General features: G+C 48.8%; 1 protein-coding gene across 1 annotated transcript in view; it reads left to right on the forward strand.

Annotated features, from left to right (window-relative positions):
- Positions 1–1,681: 1,681 nt before the first annotated feature.
- The window catches only part of Acacb (acetyl-CoA carboxylase beta), a 66,801-nt gene continuing 49,072 nt past the window's right edge, over positions 1,682–19,410 (forward strand). Inside the window, exons 1-8 of the mRNA XM_013014316.1 lie at positions 1,682–2,307; positions 12,387–12,519; positions 14,452–14,590; positions 16,073–16,182; positions 16,349–16,430; positions 17,685–17,783; positions 18,402–18,511; positions 18,626–18,736. Of these exons, the coding sequence (XP_012869770.1) occupies positions 1,682–2,307; positions 12,387–12,519; positions 14,452–14,590; positions 16,073–16,182; positions 16,349–16,430; positions 17,685–17,783; positions 18,402–18,511; positions 18,626–18,736 (1,410 nt within the window). The remainder of the gene's footprint in view (positions 2,308–12,386; positions 12,520–14,451; positions 14,591–16,072; positions 16,183–16,348; positions 16,431–17,684; positions 17,784–18,401; positions 18,512–18,625; positions 18,737–19,410) is intronic.

Here is a 19,410-nt window from a genome sequence, read left to right on the forward strand (position 1 = left end):
TGTCCCAACAGAGTTCAAGAAGCTCTTGGCTCACGTATTTCCAGGAAACCACGAGAACTTTTCCACTTCCCTTCAGAACGCTGTGTCGAAATTACAGAAGAGAAAGCCAGAGAGATCCCAAGTCGATCTCACTGTGCGTTTCGTGGGTCTGACTTTGAAATGCTTCCAGTACACAACTGGGGTAAAAGATCGACTCATTGATTGACTGTTTTTATTTTTTGCAGTGCTGGGGATAGATGCTTAGGGGCTCACGCATGCTAGCCATGGGCTCCACCACTCACCCCCAGATGCAGCCTGCAAAATGGGTCCGAAGTTGTCAAAACATGCTCAGTGCTGGGTGTTGGGGACTTGCGGCTGCCCTCCTAGCTACTCAGGAGGCTGAGATCTGAGAATTGCAGTTCAAAGTCAGCCTGGGCAGGAAAGTCTGTGAGACTCTTATCTCCAATTAACCACTAGAAAACTGGAAGTGGTGGTAGAGCACTAGCCTTGAGCAAAAGAGCTCAGGGACAGTACCCAGGCCTTGGATTTTTCCAATCCCTAGGATTGGGGGGAAAAATCATGGTGTGTTAGGGATTTTTGCAGCTTCCTAACCATCACTACCATCATCAGCTGTATGAACATTTCCATCAGCCCAAACAAATCCCTCACCTTTAGCCAGGACCTTCTCCTACCCAACCCTTCTAGTAATCCTCTTCTTATCTCTATAGATATGTCTGCTTTGAGTATTTTGTTGCTGTGTTTTCAAATTCATCCACCTTATACCGTATGTATAAGGAGTGCTACACTCACTCCTTTTATGTTGTTGTTGTTGTTGGTCTTGGGGCCTGAACTCTGGGCCTGGGCGCTGTCCCGCAGCTCTTCGGCTCAAGGCGAGCACTCTACCATTTGAGCCACAGCACCACTTCTGGCTTTTTCTGCTTATGTGGTACCGAGGAATCGAACTCAGGGGCTCATGCATGCAAGGCAAGCGCTCTACCACTGAGCCACCTCCCCAGCCCACACTCACTCCTTATGGCTGAATAATATTCCATGGTGTAGATGAACCACATTGCATTTGCCTATCTACCAGTCAGTGGCTATTTGGGTTTTCCCACTTTTTTGGCATCATGCATTGTGCTTCATTAATGTCTTCCTCTCATTCAGTTCTCTGTCACAGGAGTGTCTGTGATCTGGGCTGACCGTATGGTCCTAGTATTGTGGATCTTAATCTGTGTGTGATGTCGTAACCTGGGTACCTGAATGTTACAGCAGGAATATCTGAGACTGAGCAATTTGTAAGGAACAGAGATTTATTTGTTCCAATTGTAGAGACTGAGAAGTCTAAGACCAAAGGCAGAGGGATGGCAGAGCCACAGGGTTCCAGCCTCCTTTACAAAAACCCCGTCTCAAGGCTACAAACCCTCTACCATGATGACAACATGAATCCCAGCCCTCTTGGCCTAATCAGTTCTTAAAGATCCCACCTCTCAACACTGTCACATTGGGGACTCAGTATCCAACCCATTGAAAATCCTAACATATACCCTGAGAGAGATGAAGCAGGCTTAGAAGCATCAAGGACTGTGCCCAAGGCCACACAGCACGTCGTGGGTCTTGTTGGGCCCACTACCTCTCAGTCTGCTAGCTCCTGTGGGAGAGAAGTCACTCAGTAAAAATCTCTTTTCTTTTACAGATTTTCTGAATGGTCTTGCTCCTTTTCCTCTCTTGCCTGATTTTCTCCTGCCTGACGTTTTCCTGGTTAAAAATCTGGAGAAAAATGACAGACTCCAGCCCGGTGACCAACAGTAAGTTGGAAGCGAGTCTCATCCTGAATCAGGAGCCCATTCCAGCCTCAGACAACTCAGAGGAGCAGCTGCAAACAAATGATAGTGACAGCTCCCAGCCAAAGACTCCTAAACAGGCCAAGCCGGCCTCCCATAAAAGCCCCAGCGATGCCTGTCAGCAGGAAGACTCTCAGACCCCACATTCTTCCCATGACACCTGGCCCACCCCAGAACTGCAAGTCAATGGGACAGGGACCCAAGGCCCAGAGCCCCCAGATACCTACGGCCTGTCCTCCCCAGCCAAGCCCCAGGGCCAGCGAGCCAGATCCCCAACCAAAGAGGACAAGAAGCAGGCCCACATTAAGAGGCAGCTCATGACCAACTTCATCCTGGGCTCCTTTGATGACAACTCTTCCGATGAAGACTCTGGCGCTGGCATTTTACGAGAGTCTTCTCGAAAGGGCAGTCGGGCCAGCCTGGGCACCCTGTCCCCAGAGGCTGCTATGATTGCAAGCGAAGCTGACACCCTTCTGCCAGCTATGAGGTAAGAGCGGCCATTCTCTTCTGTGTGATGCAAAGCCAATAGTCAAGGTAGCTGTGTTTAAAAAGAAGGAGGAGACGGACCAGAGGATGTGAACCCTGCCTCTTTGTTCACTGCGTGGCTGGGTAGAAATCTGGTGTTCTTTTTTGTTGTTGGTTGTGAGGCTTGAACTCAGGGCCTGGGCGCTGTCCCTCAGCTCTTCAGCTCAAGGCGAACGTTCTACCACTTGAGCCACAGCGCCACTTCCAGTTTTCTGGTAGTTAATTGGAGATAAGAGTCTCACTTTCCTGCCTGGCCTGGCTTTGAACTGCGATCCTCAGATCTCAGCCTCCTGACTATAGTCTGTTGCTCTCCCCTATCATTTTGAGGTCTCCAGTTTCTCCAGAACAAAAGGGAACCCAGGGATTTTGGCTGATTCTCCCAATCCTTTCTCCATTTTAAAGACTGAAAAGTAAGGGCTCAGGTGGGCACTGGTGGCTCATGCTTCAGATCTGAGGCTAGCAGTTCAAAGCCAGCCTGGGCAGGAAAATCCATGAGACCCTGATCACCAGTGAACTACCAGAACACTGGAAGTGGCGCTGTGGCCAAAGTGGTAGAGTGACAGGAGGAGCAAAAGAGCTCAGGGACAGTGCCCAGATCCCAAGTTCAAGCTCCATGACCACCACCAACAACAAAAAAGAAAATGAAAAAAGACTGAACACTAAGGGCTGGGGAATTGGGGTAATCCTGGGGTATTCATCCAGTGCTCTGCCCTCCTTATAGGAATTACAACAAAAACAACCAAAGGGCAATGTGTGCTTGTGAGTCTGCCTTTCATGGTTTCCCAAGGGAGCCCTCTGGGTTGTTCTGTCCTGCAAGGCCAGCTTCCAACCACCAGCCTCTTCCTGATGCTCCCTAGTAGGAGACTAGCAAGCATGGATGGAAAATGCCCGTGTTAAAGCTTGCGTCCTGGGCACAAGCTTTCTCTGAAGCCATCTTTAAAGGGACCTTTTTCTTCCTCCTCCATCCTCACTCTCACTGAGACTCAGCCTCAGTCCTCTCTTTGGGACTGTGTACCTGCTGCTACCACTAAACTCAGTGAAATGCCCTTTTATGTCTCAAACTCCCATCATGGCCAACTGGTCTACCTTGCACTGAGAAGGATCACATGCTCTGCACCCACCATCTTACAATTCTTCACTGTTGACTAAGGAGCAAGGTCTTCAATTTGTGTTTTTCCCTGGATGCTGGAAATTCATTAGAGGGTCCTTCTATCCAGAATTACCTCCTCTGATGGGCCTTCCCTGTCACTGCCCCACCTTTAAAATATGCCCCCATCCCAGCCCCTCATTTCATTATTGCTCCAGTTTTTGTGTTTTGTCTCCCTCCTGGAGAGTATGTCTGTACTTATTTGTTTTATGCTGGTTTCCTTCCTTCTTACACTGCTGGGCAAAGTCCATGAATTCAGGGCTAGGTTGGCAATGGTCTGTTTATTTCCCCACTGCTTTGTCTATTACAGACTATGAAATGCATGAATGAAGTGAGCAATGTGGGCTTGCCTCACCAAATCCTGTATATCAGGATGTGAAAAACACTTGAACAAGTATGGAGATGGATGGGTGGATGGATGGATGGATGGATGAAGAAATGGATGAAGGATGAATAGATGAATGGGCCTCTTGCTGGTCTTTAGCAACAGTAATATTTTATTCCCATAAAAGCTTTCTTGCATATATTGTATAACTTTGTAGACTATCCTGGAGTTAAGTTCCAATTTTAGGAGTTAAGCTGCAATTTTGGGTTTTTCTTTTGTCTTTAATATCATTACAGGAAGTCAAAGTTTCTCCCTTTTTCTCACCCGATGAGTGCTGGCTACCATTATGGACTTTGTGTACTCTGTTCTGGTTTCTCTTAGAAGAGAAACCTTCCCTTGGGTTCATCTCAGGTCAAGCGTTGAGAATGTCCTGTCCTGTCCTTGGTCTTGGAAAGGATCTTTGAGGGTTAGAACTCCCATACAACTCTTAGAAATGGAGCTGAAGGGAACATGACAGGATGTAGCAAAAGAGTTGCTCACACAGTCTCTGAAAGGAGGTCTCCCCCCCAAGCCTGCTGTTCAGGATGGTCCTGCCCTGTGAAAGAAGCATCAGTAAGCTCTGAGATGCCCAGGTCCAAAGTCTCTTCTCACCATCTTGTTTCCCTAGCAGCTTAGGATGCACACTGCTGCAGGGTAGGCAACCCGGGACAGGGTAGGCTCAAGATTACTCGGAGCTAGTATTGAAGCTTATAAAACTCAAGGTTCTCTATAACTGGTGAACTTTTTCACTGATGAAACCTGTCCCGAATCCGTGTGAATTATTTAAGAGTCTTTTGATTCCTTTTGCTTGTGTGAATATTTTTCCTATTTTCTGTTGCTGAAATACTAACATGGATACAGAGTATAAAATTTCATCTTCCTAAAAAAAAAATTCCATGTTCTGAAACTCCTTGCAGTTTCAGTAAAGGACTGGGGACTGTAATGTTCAGTCTGGAAACACAGAAAATGTTTCAACTTACTTGTATGTGTAGTAGGGGGAGAGAGGGAGGGAGAGAAAGAGAGGGGGAGGTCCCCAAATAGTTAATAATCATTATGTAGGAGTCGAAGACCAGCCTGGGAAACAGAGGGTTAGGGAAAAAAAAAAAGGAAACAAGATGGCTCTCATGCTCTATGCCCATGTAAATGAAATCCCTTTCCTGAGGCCCTGGTGGCATTAGCTGTGTCCGTCACCTTTCAGGACCTGGTGAGATTAGGTGTGTCAGTCACCGTTAAGGACCTGCTGGAGTACAGTGTGTCAGTCCTTCTGGCTGTATTCCAGGGCAGAGTTTGGAAGAAGAATAAAAATCTAGAACAATACAAGGAAACCAGCCCTCTTCTATTTGGGTTTGAGTAAGGCAGGAATGCTTTGCAATTATCTTCATTTCCCTTTTAGTATTTGTTTGAAATTAATTTAAAAAAAACACGATAAACAAAACACCTTAGCTGATGAATGATGGTTGTGTGTAGGTAATCCCTGAACTCTAGAGTTCTGTCTAAATAAACCAAAAAGAAAAAAAAAATCGCCCTAAAGAGGGTTTTTTTTGGGGGGTGGGGTAGGTGGGAGGTCAGGTGAAGCTACTATCCTAGAGAGCTTTCTAGAAACAGTTACTGCAATGTTATTTAAGAGCTTGTGGGTGTGGCAGGGATTGCTGTTCACTTTGTGGTATGAATTTAGCACTCCCTCAGGCGTGGCCCTGGTGGTTCTTCTGCAGGGAATTTTATCTTTTGGGCCAGTATTCGCGGGTTTTTTTTTCTTTCTTGCTTGCTTTTATGAACATAGGTTATGTGTCATTATTATGATTAAATATTTTTATCGCGATCTTATTGATTTATTTTACTGTGCTTGAGATGGTGCTAAATAAAAAGTGTAGCAGACCTTAGGCAGACTTCGTCAAACCCGGGTGCATCTCTTGATAGTTCTACCGTGCTTTAGGCAGGGGTTGGTTTGGGTCTTTGTCCTTCGTTATATTGCTGGAAGAAGGAACCTTCTGTCCTTCCTTCCTTCCTTCCTTTGTGTATTGGGAATAAACTGGATCTTAACCTCGGTCGGAGTCTATTTAGGATCGGGGGCGAGAGAAGGAGAGCGGGAGAAGGAGGAGAGGAAGGTGCGGCAAAAACCTACCCCTGGGGGTCGAAGTGAAAAAATCAGCCAAGACGGGAGTTTGGAAGCCAGAAGTTGACCTGGCAATGCGGGCTCTCATTTGCAATGTCTCCCATCGCGTGCGTGTGTGTGAATAGGGCCACATGTAGGGGTAGGCAATCTTTAATTCTGTTTTAAATGGAGCAGGAGAGCAAAGGCGGGGAGTTTTTTAATTGTTCTTCCTCGGGTGCTCAAGGTCAACCGCGGTCAGCCATGGGGAGGCGGGGCAGGGCTGGAGTGGCGCAGGGGGCGTGGCCTACACCAGGGGCGTGGCCTGCCCCGGGGCGGGGCTTTGGTGGGCGTGCCTTCCCGGGCGGGGCGGGGCGGAGCCAGGGCGGGCACATGGGTCCCCCGCGCAGGCTTGTGCAGGGGGGGGCATTTCGGGATGGAGCAGGCGCAGCACCGAGTTGGATGTCCGCCCGCAGTCGCCAGACGCGGCCTCAGGCGCTTTAGGACAGTGCCTCGGCCTCTCGGTCGTGACCCGGCTACCCTGATGGGCCTCAGGGCTGGGGTCCGCTTTAAGGGCTTCAGGGGTGCGTGCTCTGCGCCCCTGCAGGAGCCGGGTGGGATTGGCCGGCGGGTCGGTCAACATGAGCCCGGCCAAGTGCAAGGTCTGCTTCTCTGATCGCCCCGAGAAGTAAGTAAGCCTGCAATTTTTTGTGACTGTTGCTTCTTACAAACTCATGCAAGCCCCCTTCCCTCCAAGTCCCAGGTCAGGCTGTATGTGCTCTTAGCACCCCCTTTTCCTTTGCCCCCCCCTCCCCAACCAAAGAAATACAAGCTTAACTTCGGCTGTTGGGCAGATGGAACCCACTTTGCAAACTCTGTCAGGCCTTGGCTGGAGCAGGAGGAGGAGGCCAGACCTGACTTTTTGAAATGGAAACCCTGGGGAGACCCGGACTGGAGGCTGGCATTCCTATGGAAGCGCGTTTTCTGATCAGACTCATAGGCATCTCGGAGTCCCTGAGCGTCTTAGTCCCACCCAGACATGATTTTGCCTTTTTCTTTTCATTTTGTTATACTTTTAAACTGTTGCCAAAGTGATGCTGTATTTGCTGTTAGAAATTCAGAAACTCAGAGATAAACAGAAAGGAGGAATGTGAGTCACCATAATTCCTCCTCCAGTGACCCACAGTGGTGTGTCTTTGTAGTGGTAGGTGCAGAGGTTTTAATGTATAAAGTTGAATCATGTTCCCAGCACTGATGGCTCATGCCTGTAAGCCTTACTACTCAGGAAGCTGAGATCTGAGGAGCAAGGTTCAAAGACAGCCTAGGCAGACATCTCTGAAAGACTCTTATCTCCACTTAGCAAAAAGCTGGAAGTGGAGGTGTGACTCAAGTGGCAGAGCACCCGCCTTGAGTGGAAAAGCAATGTCAGAATGCAAGGCCCTGAGTTGAAGCCCCAGTACTGGCACCAAAGGAAGGGGGGGGAGAGGAAGGAAGGAAGTTAGGAAGGAAGGAAGAAAAAGAGGTATCATGCAGAATATAGTAGACTGTTGTAATTTGCTTGTGTGTGTGTGTGTGTGTGTGTGTGTGTGTGTGTGCCAGTCCTGGGGCTTGAAATCAGGGCTTGAGTGCCATCCCTGAGCTTTTTTTTGCTCAAGGCTAGTGTTCTATCACGTAAGCCACAGCACCACTATGGCTTTTTGGTGGTTTATTGACAATATAAAGAGTTGTGATCCTCAGATCTCAGCCTTCTGAGTAGCTGGGATTACAGATGTGAGCTACTGATGCCTGGCCCACAAATAAAGTTTTATTGGAAGATAGCCACATCATTAACTTGCATTAGTCTGTGGGTCCTTTCGTGCTTGATTGGTGGAATTGTTTAGAGGACAGAACTGGCCCAGAACACTTGAAATATTATGGATTGCCAGAAATGCTTTGCAACCCTGCTTTACCCCATGATGTCCAGGGTGTTGCTGTAACAGGATGCATCTTAAAATTTAAGCTGCCTTTTTCCCCCCCAGCATGTTGAAAAACATCTTGTAGTCCAGTCACTTCCTGTGTCTGTAAACCTCCCATGTACACACATATATGTGTATATGAACCATCCTTGGGTAGCAGGAATGGACCCTTTGAAGTCTGTGGGAAGCAGGATCTCTACCTCCCAGTGGCGGTCAGTGGGGGTAATTCAGGTAGACATCTTGTCAGTATGACTGTCCTTTTATCTGTGGTTTTGTTTTCTGTCACAAGTGGCTCAAATGGTAGAGCATCTTCTTAGCAAGCTCAAGGCTCTGAGTTCAAAACCCAGTACTTGGGCTGTGAATGTGGCTTAGTGGTAAAGTGCTTGCCTAGCATGCACAAAGCCCTGGCTTTGATTCCTCAGTACTACGTACACAGAAAAAGCCAGAAAGGGTACTGTGGCTCAAGTGGTAGAGTGCTAGCCTTGAGCAAAAGAAGCTTAGAAACAATGCCCAGGCCCTGAGTTCAAGCCCCAGAACTTGCTAAAAAAAAATAAAAAAAGCAAACAAACAAAAACAGAACTGGTTCCCTCCCAGCTTATATTTCCTCCTCCTTTTCCTCCCCTTCCCCCCACTATCATATCATTTTAGGTCTGGATTCCACATATGAGTGAAAACATGCAATATTTGGCTTTTTTATTGTTGTTGTGGGCCTGGAGCTCAGGGCCTGGGCACTGTCCCTAAGCTCTTTTTGCTCAAGGCTAGCACTCTACCACTTTGAGCCACAGCACCACTTCCAATATTTGGCTTTTTTGAGTTTGACTTACCTTGCTCAACATGATGATCTCCAGTTCCACCCATTCCCTGCCCCTCCAGTAAACAGCATCATTTCATTCTTCTTTAGGGCTGAATAGCACTCTGTTGTATGTATATCATTTCCGTGTATCCTTGATCCACTCATCAGATGGGCACCCAGCCTGACCCCACAGCTTGGCTACTGTGCACAGTGCTGTGACAGATGGTGGTGTACAGGTTTCTCTCTTCTCTGTTGATTACTCTCCAGGAATGGTATGTTGGTGGGGTTATCATTTCCACTGGCAGTGTGTATGGATTCTTTCTCCCCTAGATCCCCTCCCCAGCATTCAGTGCTGTTTGTTTTCTTGATGATGGCCATTCTGACTAGGGTGAGGTGGAATCTTAGTGGTTTTTTTGTTTTTGTTTTTGCCAGTCCTAGGGCTTGAATTTGGAGCCTGGGCACTGTCCCTGAGCCTTTCTGTGCTCAAGACTAGTGCTCTACTACTTGAGCCATAGCACCGCTTTTGGCTTTTTCTGTTTATGTGGTACTGAGGAATCAAACCCAGGATTTCACACATGCTACACAAGCACTCTACCACTGAGCTACCTTCCCAGGTCTCTTAGTATGGTTCTGATTTACATTTCCCAGATGGCTAAGGATGTGGAGCCTTTCTTCAGAGATCTGTTAGCCATTTGTACCTCATCAACTGGATTCCTTCAAGCAATTCATGTCAGGGCTGCAGACAGCTTCCTGGCTTGGGGGGCGGGGCAGCCCTCTGTTTTTGTGAGGGACCAAATAGTAAATATTTTCAGCTTTGTAGCCATATGGTCTCCACCAGCTCACTCTGCTCTTTCCTTCAGCCTTAACTACAATCAAGCAATGTTTCCAAATGAGCTGAGTTTGGAATTTCACTTAATTTTCGTGTGTCACAAAATAGGATTCTTTGGATTTTTTTTTCCAGTGTGAACCCCTTTCTTGACCTGTCAGGGTACAGAAGCTCCTGGACAATTGGGTTTGGTTCATGGGTCTCAGCTTATTCACCCCTGCCTTGATGATCTGGACTAGTGTGTGGCCTGAAACCTTTCCTAAGGGTCTGTTGGTCTGGGAGCCTTTTTCTTTCTTCTTCTTCTTCTTCTTTTTTTTTTTTTTTTGGCAGCGCTAGGGTTTGAACTCAGAGTCTCGCTCTTGCTTGCGGGCACTCTGCATTGGACCCTTACCCTCGGCCCCAGGAAGCCTAGTTTTGTGTTGTTGAAAAGATACGTTTTGAAGTTATCTGCTGGACTACACAATGTCCCTTCTTGCTTTATGATAAGACAAACATTTGGCCCAGAAAGTACCTTTGCTCCCATCATCTGTCAGTGGGAGTGTTTGTCCCCTTCTGCTTCATGGGAGGGAGGAGAAGGTGGTAAATCTGAGGGTTGGATGTGGCCAGGGGCCTGTGTACCACCCTTGGGCTGCTGTAATGGCCTTCTTACAGAGTGAGAACAACAGATGGTACAGAGTTGTGAGCTCCATTGTGGGCAAGCCCTATTATATTTGTGTGTGTGTGTGTGTGTGTGTGTGTGTGTGTGTGTGTGGGCACGCGCATGCGCATGCACACATGTTTATATGTGACTAGAGCTTGAATTCAGATCCTGGGCACTGTCCCTGAACGGAGTTTCACGGACTTTCTTATTTAGGCTAACTTTGATCCTCGATCCTCGGATCTCAGTCTCCTGAGTAGCTAGATTACACGCAGGAGTGACCAGCCCAGGTTGAATCTTCCTCCTCCTCCTCCTCCACCACCTCCTCCTCCGCCTCCTTCTCCTCCTTCTTTTGTCATTTGTGAAAATTGCTTAAATTCACTGTCCCTCAGCTTTTTTTTTGCTCAAGGCTAGCCCTCTACCACTTGGAGCCACACAATTCTACTTAAGAGTCTCACAGATTTTCCTGCAGAGGCTGGCTTTGAACCATGATCTTTAGATCTCAGACTCTTGAATAGCTAGGATTACAGATGTTGTTACTATTTTTTTTTTAGCCTAATCAATAGGAAATGCTTTCATTTATCTCAGAGAATCTCTGATCCTCAGTCTTATCTGGAGCCAGTGAGGAGACACCTTACCACCCCAACCCTGACCTCTGAGCCTGCTCACTTCCTGTCCTCTCAGTTCAGTGCCCCCTGTTCCTCCTGCTGACAACGGAGTGCTGTTTGGCTGGCACCTCTGTTGTTGACTGCTACCCGAAGCCATTTCCAGTTTCAGCTTGTCCTGTTGCCCGGCTTCGGGTTGGGTTGAAGGCTTAGGGCATAGCAGAGTTGTCCTTCAACTGAAGCAAAGGCTGGCTGGAGGTTGGGCTGTCTGAAGCCAACCTCGGTTGGTCTCCAGCATTGTCCAAAAGAATTAAAATAGCCACTTGCTTAGAGACTGGACCAGACATAAGGCCACCTGGCAGGTTTATCTATTCGCATTTGGGGTTCATAATGACAGCTTAGGGTTTGCAGGATGAAGGGGCTCTGTCACCACCTTAGAAATCAAAATGGCGACTGTGAATGGTGTCCCCCCCCCAGCCGCAGAATGGAGTTTTCTCCACTGTGCTTTAGGTCAAACTGATGGGTGATTGTGTGTGTGGAAAAGGGAAATGGCAGACTTTCAGGAACAAAGGAACAGGGTCATGGTCAGATGGGGAGAGCATTTAAATAGAGAGCAGGACCTGGGCTCCACGGACCAGGCGACTCCAGGGCTTGGTGCTCTTGCGGATAGGGCTAAGGTTAGATCCATAGTCTCCCACCCTCCTGGCTTGGTGTGTTGAAGCAACTGTTTATTTTTATTTATTTATTTATTTGTTTGTTTGTTTGTTTGTTGTCAGTCATGGGGCTTGAATTCTGGGCCTGGGCTCTGTCCCTGAGCTCTTTAGCTCAAAGCGAGCACTCTACCACTTGAGCCACAGTGCCACTTCCAGTTTTCTGGTGGTTCATTGGAGAAAAGAATCTCAGGGACTTTCCTGTCCGGGCTGGCTTTGAACAGTGATCCTCAGATCTCAGCCTCCTGAGTAGCTAGGGTTACAGGCGTGAGCCACCAGCACCCGACTGATGTAACTGTTTTATTTTGTGCCCGACACCCTTTTTACCTTTCCCTTCCCTTTCCCTGCTCCTGCAGCTAATACAGCAAATGACAGCTGGAGCTGTTGGCCAGCTGGGGAGGGAAGTGGATGAGGTTGCATGGAAGAGCTAAAGCCTCATCTCTCCAGATGGGAAGGTCATAGATGGCGTCTGAAGTGGAATGATACTGTTATGATATGATGGCTGACGTCTGTAATCCCAACTACTTGGGAGACAGTGATTGGGGAATCACAGTTCAAGGCCAGCCTGGGCAAAGAGGTTCATGAGACTCCATCTTACAGAAGATGGGTGGTATTGTATAACTAGAAAGGAAGTCTATAATATACTTAACACAGGCATGAACCTCTGGTGCTTGGCTTTTTTTTTTTTTTATTCCTAAATTAGGAGCGGGCAGGTGAAGAGGATCCGCACTGTCTGAGTTCATGCACCAACCCAGGCTTCGGTTCCCCCCCCCTCCCCCCGTCTCCTCACTGATGGCCTCAGGGTCCCTGGGAGGTGAACATGGTGGCAGCCTGGAGCTCTGGGCTGCTCCATTGCCTTCACTCCCTCTGCACGGAGCTCTTCCCGCTCTCCCATGGCTCTGTCTTTCTCCACAGGCCGAGCATGTCAGGACTCCACCTCGTGAGGCGGGGCCGTGAGCACAAGAAGCTGGACCTGCACCGAGACTTCACCGTGGCCTCCCCGGCCGAGTTCGTCACGCGATTTGGTGGGGATCGGGTCATCGAGAAGGTACGGGGTCTGGGTGGGGCTGGGCTGGAGTGGAAGGACCCCTCTTCCCCTCGCCCAGGCTGTGGGGGCCATCTTCCGATGACGCTTGTACTTAATGCTGGTGGAGCTCTTGGCTCCCACCATGGCCAGATGCCACAGGTGCGTCGCCCCATTTCACAGGGAGGGAGGCCGAGGCCCCTGGACCTGTGAGTAGACATAGAGCCTGAGCAGCTTTTACGAAAGGCTGCTTTCCTGGTTATTTGATACGACGCATACAACCCAGACACCCCCAGTTTGGACCAGTTGCCATTTATGAATGCTCACACCATCCCTCTTCTCTCTCACAAAAGCCAAGAACCCTACTCTTTGGTGCTTCCTGCTGTATTCCTAGCGGAACTGCATACAGAGATTGACATAGGTTGTTGGCTAGAAAGTGGCAGAGCCAGGATTTGAACCTGGGTCACGTGGTTGCAGAGGCTTGGTCTGATCTATTTGGGAGCAGTTGAGCACAGCAACAGCATGGCTTATTGAGGGTGGGGTGGGAGGCCTCCCGTCACCTCCGCTACATTGTCCTGTCTCATTCAGCCGTCCCACATGTGCTGTTAGTGATTTTACAGATGAAGAGACTGAGGCTGAGAAGCTGGGATTTGAACTGGCTGTTGGACCCCAGTAGTGCAGTTTTCAGATTCCCCAGCCTGACCGGCCGGCCGAACACAGGCATGCTTCCACCCTGCCCCAGATTTAATCACCTGGGAAGGATCCAGAAAGTGTGTTTTTGCCACACTTGGCCAGAGACCGTTTCACAGCCAGCCCAACTTGTGGCCGGCATTGAATTTCCAGGAGCTTAGGCCAGAGCGATGGAAGAGGCCTGGTACGCGTTCTGTCTTCACCTCGACCTTGGCTTGTCCTCTGCCACAGCCTGGGGATTAGAGCAGCCATTGGACCCTTCTCCTTGGGCTTCCTAGAGTGTTCTAGAACAGATAGGGGGCCATTCATTCCCCCTGCCCTCCTCTCCAACCTTTGCTTTGGTAATAAGGTCCTGGGCACTGTCCCTGACCTTTTTCCACATAGCTGGGATGATAGATGTGAGCAGCACAGCTGAATTTGAGTGTCTCTAACCCTTAGCTAGGAGAATGGTAAAATCCTCTTTCAAAGGGAGGTGGTGAGGATAAAAGCAGGTAAAACACGCTTGCACTACGGTGTGGTACGTATTGAACACTAAGAAATGCCAGCGTTGATCATAGTAGTGCTCAAAAGCCTGCCGCTTCTTTTAAGCACTAAAGCAGAAAGCATGTTAACTAGGAGTCATTCTTTAGATCTGTAAAATTTTGGAGAGTAGCTTTGTATTGGAATTTTACATGCCAAGTGCCTTTCTACAGATTTGTAGTTACATTCCTTTGATTATAACCCAAATCATTTCTTTTTTTCCCCCAAATCATTTCTTAAGCAAGTGTCCCATTATATTTTATTCGTCTGAGTAAATATTATCTAAAATAAAAATATTTAGTGTGGTGTGACAGTCAAGCATGAAAAGCTAAAATAACTTCTGCCAAGAGCAACTCTTATTTCAACTGTAAGTGCCACCCAGTTGTAAAAATCACACTAGTTAAAATTGTAACTAAATCTAATTTCTAAACATTTGGATTTACATAGAAAATTGGAAGTGTATATTTGATTTCTAAAATAAATTTGTATTATTCAAAGGAGAAAAAAAAAGCCTGCCTCTTGTCCCCTCATCCATTCACTCCATCATCCGTTCTTTATCCATTCCCTCGGCCATCCATTCGTAGGGCTGGCAGACTTTGAGCACCTGCTCAGTGCTGGGCTGTGAGGGGTGGTTGAGGAGTGCTGTGGGCCGTCAGGCTCTGCCCTCATGAGATGTGCGTGGCGGTGTCAGGCAGCTGCCAGCACAGGTAGATGTGCATCTGCCTCCTTTGTGGTTTACCTGTGCAGGTGCTCATTGCCAACAACGGCATCGCTGCGGTGAAGTGCATGCGTTCCATCCGCAGGTGGGCCTATGAGATGTTCCGCAATGAGAGAGCCATACGCTTCGTGGTCATGGTGACCCCGGAGGACCTCAAGGCCAACGCAGGTACAGGAACCTCACCCCTCCCCTGGTCATCTTTCCCTGCTCTCTCTCTCCTCCTCCTCCTCCTGGTGCCAGAGTCCCAAGATACCTTCCCAAATCCATGTTTATTTGCTCTTCCTTTATATATGTATATGTTTTATGTTGGTCCTGTGTCATGAACTCAGGGCCTGGGCGCTGTCCCTTAAGCTTTTTTGCCCAAGGCTAGTGCTCTACCACTTGACTCATAGCTCCACTTTTGGCTTTTTGGTGATTAATTGGATTTAAGAGTCTCATGGACTTTCTTGTCTGGTCTGGCTTTGAACTGTGATCCTCAGATCTCAGCCCCCAGAGTAAGTAGGATGACAGGCCTGAGCCACCCACCCCTGGCTCCTTTCTTCCTTATTTAATGACAATGCCTGCTGATCACAAGAGCAAACCATATGCCTTAGAAGAGAGCAGTGGTCGTTACTCCACAGAATGGAAATCCTGTCATTGTTCTAGCAGCTTGGGGTCTTATTTTTCCAGATGTTTCCCCCTGCTGCTGTTCTCTGCTATGTTGCAGTCACTTGTTTGGTCTTCTACTTGCTCACCTATGTCTCTTAAAAGGAAGCACTCTGTATTAGATGATTCTCCCGCTGCCTGAGGAGTCTTGTCTCTTTATAGCTCCTTCTCCACACAGCAGCCTACATTATCTTTTGAGTCTCATCATACCCTTTTAAGAATGCCTCAGAAGCCGGGGTGCTGGTGGCTCACACCTGTAGTCCTCACACCTGAGGCAGCTGAGATGTGAATCACCATTGGAAGCCAGTCTGAGCAGAAAAATCTGCAAGACTCTCTCCATTTAGCCAGTAAAAAAGCTGGATAGGAGGTGTGGCTCACATGGTAGAGCACCAGGCATGAACAAAAAAAACCCTCCCCAAAAACCAAGAGGGAGGCTCTTGAGTTCAACCTCTAGTATTGGCATGTGCGTGCATGCACACACACACACACACACACACACACACGCACACATACACTGCTTCAGAGGCCACAACACTATCCTTGGTGCCAGCAACCTCGGCATCATCCCCTGCGTGGTCACAGCCTTGCTTGTTTCTCAGCCCCCTTTGACAGATGAAACCATTTGAGACCCAGGGGTATACGTTTACCACTTGCCCACCGTTGCCTAAGCAGCATGTGACGCAGGCTGGATGGGAACCCTGGCCTTGAGATCAGAGCATTATCCCGTGGGCCTTCCCCATGCTGTGCTGAAATTTCACATCCTTTACCTGGGGCAGGTAGGCCTCATGTCCCTGCCAGCCTCGAATCCTCCACCATCTTGGCAGTCTGCTTCCTTTCTCTTCTTCCAGGCCTTTTCCAGGGCACCCTTGTTTTCACCGAATGAAAACCGCACTGAGTTTTATTCCAACTTTATTCCATTTGTCCACAGCCGTCATGGCCAGAATGTGGTTGCCTTGACTTCAGTCTCTCCATAGTTGTTCCCCTTTCCTTCCTGCTCCATCCCAGAGTACATCAAGATGGCAGACCAGTACGTCCCTGTACCAGGAGGACCGAATAACAATAACTATGCCAACGTGGAACTGATTGTGGACATTGCCAAGAGGATCCCTGTGCAGGTAAGGCTGGCCCCGGTGCCCACAGCGGGGTGGCGCCCTGAGCTCTGGAGCAGCTGAGTTCCACCGTTCAGCGTGGTTCGTAGGACATGGCCCAGAGCTCTGGGTGGATGGGGGCTGGGTTCTTGAAGATGGAAGGATCTGAGTTCATCCCTTTCTGTATTTACAGGCCGTGTGGGCTGGCTGGGGCCATGCTTCCGAAAACCCCAAACTTCCGGAGCTGCTGTGCAAGCATGGGATTGCTTTCTTAGGTAGAAGGTTCCATCCAGCAGGGTTGTGAGCACTGCGGCATGGGGTGGGAGGAGGCTTGCTCAGCATTTCCTCTGCTTCTCCATATGAGGCCCAGGTGGACTCAGGGATGGGCGGGCCCATGTCACCATGGTTACCACAGCAGACTTACAGGAGGCCAGTGGAGCCCTCTGTCGTTGTTTCTGTTGGTCTGATGGTTGTGGGCAAGTTCAGATTTCTGACTCTCTGTGTGTGTGTGTGTGTGTGTGATATTTTTGAGAGGACCACGTGTTTATCTGGGTTGTTCTCAGGCCTGACTCCTTGATCACCATCTGACGTGATTAGATAAAAAAAATTATTGTTTGGAGGCGCCTGGAGTTTTATTTGCGCACATGCTTGTTAAGTCCGTCCTTGTGTACATTTGTTAACACAGGACATCATGAGTGCCATCAGGGTATCGCTTTCAGGACTCCCCAAAAGACACCAAAGTCCTCCGCCGCTCAGACCCCTCCCTGTATGAAGCAGCATTATATTTGTGTGCAACCTCCTGCCCAGCTATCCCTGTCAGATGACTTAAAATGCTTGCTGCACAGCAGAGCTGTGGTATACCGCATTCATTCGGGAATAATGACCAAAAAGGTTAAAAATCGAATGAGGAGCGGCCGTCCTGGGATGTGGAGTCCCCTGTGACAGAGCCTGCAGGCCCAGGAGGCCGGCAGCCTGGTCCGCATAGAAACACTTCGCCACCCCACAGTCCAGCTCTTTCTTTACATGCTAGCTTGTGTCCTCCGCCTAGCCTTTTGCCTCCCGACAGGGTGAATGAATGTGTTCACCACACAGCTGAGTTATAACCTAGAGAGGTTTTCAGACCAGATGTTGGTGGATGCAGTAGCAGAGTGGCTGAGTCTTTCCTTACCTGGTGTGAGATTAAAGCTCCCGGGGAGCTGGATCTGAATCCTTCCCTCCCTCCCTCCCTCCTTCCCTTCTTTCCTCCTTCTTTCCTTCCCTCCCTCTCTACTTCCCTTCCTCTCTTCCTTCCCTCTTTCCCTCCCCTTCTCTTTACTTCCTTCCTTTCCCCTCCCTTCCTTTCCCTTCCCTTCCCTTCTCTTCTCCCTTCTCTTCTCTTCTCTTCCTTCCCCTCTCCCTCCTGCCTTTCTCTCCTTTCTTTCCCCATCCTTTGCCCTCCATCTGGCCTTGCCACTGTGCGCTTATTTGCTACTCGGCTTCCAGAGTCTTCCGACTGAGTCCATTCTGCTGTCCTTTCCCTGACTCCCCAGGTCCCCCCAGTGAAGCCATGTGGGCCTTAGGAGATAAGATTGCTTCCACCATCGTGGCTCAGACCCTGCAGATCCCAACCCTGCCCTGGAGTGGAAGCGGTAAGAGATTCTGGCCTTTGTTTTAGGGGAACCTCTCCGTCTAGTCGGGGAACAGGAGTGTGCTTTTAGAAATTCTTACGTTTAGCCAGGCATGGTGCCTCATACCTGTAATCCAAGCAACTCAGGAGGCTGAGGTCTGAGGATGGAGGTTTGAAGCCAGACTGGGCAGAAAAGTCCATGAGATTCTTTAACTCCAGTTAACCAGAATTGGGGGTATAGCTCAAATGGTAGATGCCCCCTTAAATTAAAAACACACACACACACACACACACACACACACAAACAACAAACTACCCAGTGAATAGCACAAGGTCCTGAGTTCAAGACCCAATAGAGGGCCCCTGAAAAGAAAAAAAAATGATTCCTTTGGGTGGTTGGGATTCTTTTTGGAGTGCAGTCCGTGTTGCTCTAGGTAGAGGCGGTGTCAACTTGATTTCCTGGGGGGGGGAGAATGGGGGGGCAAGTGCCAGGTCAGTCTCAAGGCATGGAAGAGGCAGCAAAGGAGGCTGGAAGGATGGCTCTGTGCTTTGTTGGTCCGGAGCAGCTTGGGTGCTTCCCAGGCTGTGTATTCTGCCATCCCAGGGCCTGATGGTCTCAGCCTGCTTTGTGCCTCTCCAGGCCTGACGGTGGAGTGGGCAGAGGAGAACCTGCAGCAGGGGACACCCATCCACGTCCCCGAAGATGTCTACAGCCTGGGCTGTGTGAAGGACGTAGACGAGGGCTTGGAGGTAATGGCGGAGCTAGTGCGGGGACCTGGGTGCTAGACTTGCCTCCTCATCCTGGTAGTGGTTGATTGGTTCCTGTCTCATCTCTGAAGAGGCTCGTTTGTCCTTGGCCCTCAGGCAGCAGAAAAGATTGGTTTTCCATTGATGATCAAGGCTTCCGAAGGTGGTGGAGGGAAAGGAATTCGTAAGGCTGAGAGCGCCGAGGATTTTCCCATGCTGTTCAGACAAGTGAGCGGTCCCTGCGCCCTCGTGGGGGTCTTGTCTTTCGTTGGCCACCTGATGAGTTCTCTCAGCATCATTTTCTGATCTTCCAGGAGGGGTTTTCAGGAGCTGGGTCTGTGGCCTTTTTTTTTTTTTACTTTTATTATTTTTGTGAGTGGTGGTAGTAATCAAACCTAGGCCTTCAGCATGCTAGACAAATGCTTTGCCACTGGGCTATGTCCCAACTTTGTGTTAAAGATTTGTGTGTGTGTACACATCAGTACAGGGGCTTGAACTCAGGGCCTGGGCTTCTGTTCTTCTATCTTCCCACTATCCCTCACCTCACATTGCTGGGGTGATAGGCACCCCCACAGCACCATGCTTTGCTTTATTGGTTGGGATGGGGTCTTACTAAGCTTTCTGTCTAGGTTAGCTTCTAACTCTGATCTTTTTGGTCTCTACCTTATGAGCAGCTTGGATTACAGGCATGAACTGTACTTGGCTCTGAACACACATGCATATATATATATATTATATATATAAATTTTTACTTAATTTTAATTTAATGGGTTTTGAATTCAGGACCTGGCTGAATTACATCCCCAGCCTAATGTTCCTAATGTAAGAATTCAAACAAGTCCAGGGTTATATTGGGGTAAATAAAAGCTCCTTTCCTCATCCCCTCCCAGTCTTTTCTCTGT

This window comes from Dipodomys ordii, unplaced genomic scaffold, assembly GCF_000151885.1.
Source record: "Dipodomys ordii isolate 6190 unplaced genomic scaffold, Dord_2.0 Scaffold23, whole genome shotgun sequence".
Taxonomy (NCBI): Eukaryota; Metazoa; Chordata; class Mammalia; order Rodentia; family Heteromyidae; genus Dipodomys; species Dipodomys ordii.